Below are 5,277 nucleotides of genomic sequence, written 5' to 3' on the forward strand. Positions count from 1 at the left end.
TTTACAGAACTTGTAATTTTATTGCAACAGTTAACACTTTTGAAAATGAAAAGTGATACAGGCATTTAAACTTGAGGCTTTATGAGCATCCCTTAATCTCACTTACACTTAGGAGATGAGGCAAAAAACAAAAACTGCGAACGAGAAAAGTTCTTTTTTTAAGGTTTTAGAAAACAGTAACAATCTTACAAATGGAGAGTATTACGCAACAGCGTTGAAATTATTCTGGTTTCCGAAACTGAACCAAGACAGCTATAATGCTTCACACTAGTACTGTGAATAGTCACAGATCCTAAACACAAACTAGCAGTTCAAAAAATCAGGACAGAATAAACTCATACACCGTCCACAAAAGCCTTGGACTGGAGATTACAGATTGAAAGGAGAGGAGTGATTTATGGTGGTAGCTAATAAGGCTCAATTATTGCAGCTGGATGAAAGACAATAAAGATCAGTGATCAATAATGCATCTGCACCCTCATAATAAATTTTGAAAGCCAGAAAGGATAGTTTTCAGTGATCTTAAACATTTATTTATATATTTTTCCGTTAAAAGTTCCACTTCATAATTGCAATCTGTATTGAGTTTGCTCTTCGATTCTGATCCAAAGACGTCAAAAGGACTGTAAAGATAATGATCTCAATATTCATTATTACCAGTTCGCTTCCAATATTTCCCAAATTGCAGTTTAACAAGCATTAAGCACAGCCCTTTATGAATATATTAAATGCAAATTCCTAATCACAGCCTTCACCTCCAAAAAACTGAATATTAGGTTATTTTCCATTAACCCTTAACACGGCCAAATACACACTATGATTAGAAGAAATGCTGTCACTTTAAGGGTTAAAAATCTGTGTCCCCTGATTGCAATTAGAATTTTCACAAGAGGACCTGAATTCCTATTCAAAAAGCTTGACTTAACTTCCGACAGGCATGGAATAAGCCAGGAGCATAAATATTTGATAAAGTAACAGATAAGGGGATTTCAACTAAAAATAGTCATGATAGACAGTATTGCTGCATACAGTATAAAACACTCAAGTTGCTGTGCATCTTTGAATCACCCAGGCAGTATTGCTAAACAGTAAGACACAAATGAGCTGCCTGTAAGCTGCGCATTCATGTGACAAATTACTTTAGAAGGGCGCAAAATTTTATGAGCTTCAGAACAATGAAGTACTGAAGGAATCGAATAGAAGCGTTGTATTTTAAAAAATTATAGTGCTATGCGAAGCTTTAATAAGAGATGCTTCTTCTTAGGTACAGAAATTGCATGGTCTTGAAAAAATAGTGTTGCTATTCTGGCTTTTAACAAGCATAATTAAAGTTCTGTCAACTTTGCTCCTACTCAACCACAATTTCTTTTGTTGTTGGAATGAACACATTCATATGTAGTTGTTTATATTTCCCAACAAATACTTTGCATAGCGAATATCTTTATCCACAATGCTTTGTCAAGGGAAGTATTAAATGAGGTATTGCACAGATTATGAAAAGAGCAAAGGCAACAAAAATATACAGCAAAATATGCAGAACATTTACAGGACAATTTTACAAGATTCAGAAAGATAGAAAGGTTTACAATCTTGGCAAGAAAATCTAATCTTCCCATTCATCATCATCATCAAAGTCTTCTTCTTCATCTTCATCCTCATCTTCATCTGAAAACAATGTTGGATTTAGTTTACGGACAAACAACATTCAATGACAATTCTTAAGCACTAATACTTAAAGATGTTCATTTTATCACCTCAATAACTTGCAAGTATTACATCTTTAGCACAAGCAAAATGCCCTAAGTGCTCCACAAAGTACAGAAATCATTAAATCCAAGGAGGAAGGATAGGGAACAAACATGTCTTTGCAGAGAGGGAATTGGACACACTTTGGTTTTAATGGAGGGACTTTCAATGAAAAGCACCTAAACAAGCCGGTTGCATGCTGCAATAGTGAGAATGGAAGAAAGTGAAGTGGCTAAAGTCTGGGAAAAATGCGTGTTAAGATGAAGGAGTGATCAGGTTGGGGGAGGGGGTAAGAGACAGAGTGAGAGAGAAAGGGGATGGGGGTGGGGTGGCAGAGAAGTGAGGGTGTGCCGGGAAGGGGAAAGCCATATTAGGAACTCAACACATGGTCTTCACATTGATAGCAAGGAAATCTATAATCTCAAGACTTGATAGAGGAGAGAGTGGGGCTGCACCGGAGGGGAGTCCAAGCAAGTTCTTGGTTGATGAAAGGAGATGGAACTGCCCTCTGTCAATTCTTATACCGCAAGAGATTTTGGCAAAGACCAGGAGACTTACTGAAGCTTAATGGGGATAAAGCAATGGATAGCTAAATGTGTTTCTGCAGTATCTATGCTTAAATTTGTGCCCCTCAGTTTGAGGGAATAAAATGGTTGCTGCATGTGAGGAATGACTAAGATGGGGTTTTTTTGGGAATGAAGAGCAAGAGGAGTAGTGAAAGTTGTTGAGTAAATTAATAATTTCAGTTGGTTTCCTTTCTGGGTGAACGCAGCAACAGAAAATGTCAGTGAAAAATGTGAGGCTGCAGTTGGAAATTCAGACCAAAGTAGAAAGGCTACCGAAAATGGTGGAACCAACATGAGAATGGGTAGGACAGTTTAGGGAGGACAAGAAAACAGTTAATTCAGTGGAAAAAGCTAAACAACAGAGTTCTTCTGACTGGGACATTAAGCTTCAGTATGTCTCCTGGTCTTTGCCAAAATCTCTTGCGGTATAAGAACTGACAGAGGGCAGTTCCATCTCCTTTCATCAACCAAGAACTTGCTTGGACATCATCAAGATTAGGGGTATGCCTTTATGTACAGCAAGTGGGGACAAGAAGAGAGGATGTAACAGATTAGAGCAGTGGGCAACCAGGATTTTAAAAAGGTGCTTAAAAAGGAAAGTGTAGGGTAAGATGATAAGATATGAATTAATGACAAAGGTCACACTTCTGCAGTTTTTTTTAGTGGAGGTGGTGATGGTCTGTCTGGCTTCTGTAGAGGGGAAAGTGTCACCAGCAGAGTGTCAAGATTCAGTCGAAGTCAGGTCATCAACAAAATCTACTGCCTAATAGAGATCAGTAGGGCAAAATAAAAATGCATTGTTTGAACTTTGCTGAATCTAGGATGGCATTTTAATCTAAGGTCTTTAAATGGCCATAGATCTATGACCCTAGTGTTCCAAAGCACAACCAGGCAAAATCACATCACCAAGACACAGTGTATTTGGATTTCAGTGTATAAAACACTAACTTCTGTACAAAGATCTCAGACTGGAATACAAAATATCTGAATGTTTTTGTGTGTTTACAGATGCTTTCACAACCTAGCATTTGTAGTAACATTGCGTACAAGTATACAGGTTGGATGGAACTTTATCATAATCTGCTGCAGTAAAATATTGTTCTTGGATGCTTAATGAAATGTTAGTCTCAAACCCAGGAAACAGAGATACTCTCAAAGGCTTTGTGCTTGTTTGTGGCATTATAGCAAGTAATGCTGCAGCTAGTCCTCCAAATCAGATGCATTTTTGAAAAACTGGTATTTAAAAGTTGGATGTAATGTCTGGAATTCATTGAATAACAGTGACCAATTAAAAACCTTACCTGAAGAGTGAATGGCTTTACTCCTTTTCTGCATCACTTCCATCAGTGCTCCTACAATTCCTGCTGTTGGCGTAGGCGTTGAAGGAGAAGAAGAATCTTGGTCATTTACCTACAGGAATTGACATATTATTACTCAAAATGTAAATATACAACACATTAGGAACTTGGTTAATGTGATAGCTACAATTTTACTTCATAATTGGCATGACCTGCAATGCAAATACCAATAGCAAACAAAAAGGTATTCGTTGAATTCAATGAATCTTTGACCTGGAAATTGTAAACTCGATGGGCTGAATGTCTGCCTCCTCCTCCTGTGCAGGAATGACCACTGATACTCTTAAGTTAGCAAGGGTCACCAAAAAAATCTGCTGTAAAGTTATAATAACATTCAGTATCTCTCAAGTGAGTTCACCACTTCAATTTTCAGCATTATCAAAACCCAAAAAAATAGATTGCTATAGTTAAAAGCTAGATGACAGTATATATACCTTAAAGTTGAATATCAATGAACACATACTTGCAGCAAAATAATCAATTTCTATTTTATTCCTGTATTTGTTAGTTTTCTGCTACATTTACACTATTCTGAACAGTACAAGCACAAAATATTACATTTTCAAGTAATAGTCAAAAATTAAATGACCTTATCATAAAGAAAAATTACTTACGGTCTTAAGCTGTATACCCTGCCGTATCTGGTCTAATAGTGCATCCCTTCCTGAGGAAGACACTGGCCGATTGCTTTGATCAACTTTCTTCAACTGAGTGCCTTCGCGGATTTGATCCAGCAGAGCTGATTTGTTGCCAGTAGGTGAAGGGAAAGAATCATTTTCAGCGACTGCAGCAGGAAGTGGAGGGGGGCCAGGTGGTGGAGGACCAGGTGGGGGTGGAGGAGGTGGCGGTGGGGGTCCAGCAGCTCCCGGACCTCCAGGAACAGGATGTGCTGGAGGAGGTGGTGGTGGGGGGCCTGATGGGACTGGAGGAGGAGGGGGAGGATATAACCTACTTGGTGGTGGGGGTGGAGCTCCTACTCCTGGCCTGGAAGGTGGAGGGGGTGGGGGAGCTGCTGAAGGAGCCGCTGATGGGGCTCGGGATGGGGGTGGAGGTGGTGGTGCACCTCGACCACGAACTGGAGGAGGAGGAGGAGGGGGTCCTGAACTATGTGGAGGTGGGGGTGGTGGTGGTCCTCCTCTGGAAGGTGGAGGTGGAGGAGGAGGAGGAGGAGCTGAAACAAAGCAAGGAAACAGTATGAATTCAAGAATAATATAAGAATTTAAATAGAATTACAAAGAAGTAAACAAAGAATATTGTGGTCAATGTCCTCTGATCATCCCATAAAAGAAAATCAACCTTAGCGAGCTACATTTGCAATGGATTTCATAACCATCTTTAACTTTAATGTTCATTTTATCTAAAACAAACTAGGATTGTTATAATTTAAATCATTAAGTTTCAGCTATTTTGACAAAGGAATATTTGTACCCACGTATGACCATCTTAAACAGATAACAAGCTCTTGACATCCCATGGCCTAATAACAATTATACAACATGTTTAAATATATTGAGCATACAGTTCATCATGGAGATTCATTCAGAATGCAAGCTCATTCCAACTACTTATCTGTTATCATATGAAGTTAATTCATAGTCTCATTTAAA

At 38.7% G+C, this 5,277-nt stretch overlaps 1 protein-coding gene across 1 annotated transcript; it reads right to left on the reverse strand.

The window, feature by feature from the left end:
• On the reverse strand, positions 1–4,899 carry LOC125481460 (neural Wiskott-Aldrich syndrome protein-like; the record flags this gene model as incomplete). Its single annotated transcript, XM_048593028.1, has 3 exons — positions 1–1,665; positions 3,614–3,722; positions 4,285–4,899. Coding segments are annotated over 3 exons (786 nt in total), but the record flags the coding sequence as incomplete, so codon positions are not given.
• Between the last annotated feature and the right edge of the window lie 378 nt (positions 4,900–5,277).

The sequence above is a fragment of the Rhincodon typus genome, unplaced genomic scaffold (assembly GCF_021869965.1).
Source record: "Rhincodon typus isolate 14 unplaced genomic scaffold, sRhiTyp1.1 hic_rhity00002235, whole genome shotgun sequence".
Lineage (NCBI taxonomy): Eukaryota > Metazoa > Chordata > Chondrichthyes > Orectolobiformes > Rhincodontidae > Rhincodon > Rhincodon typus.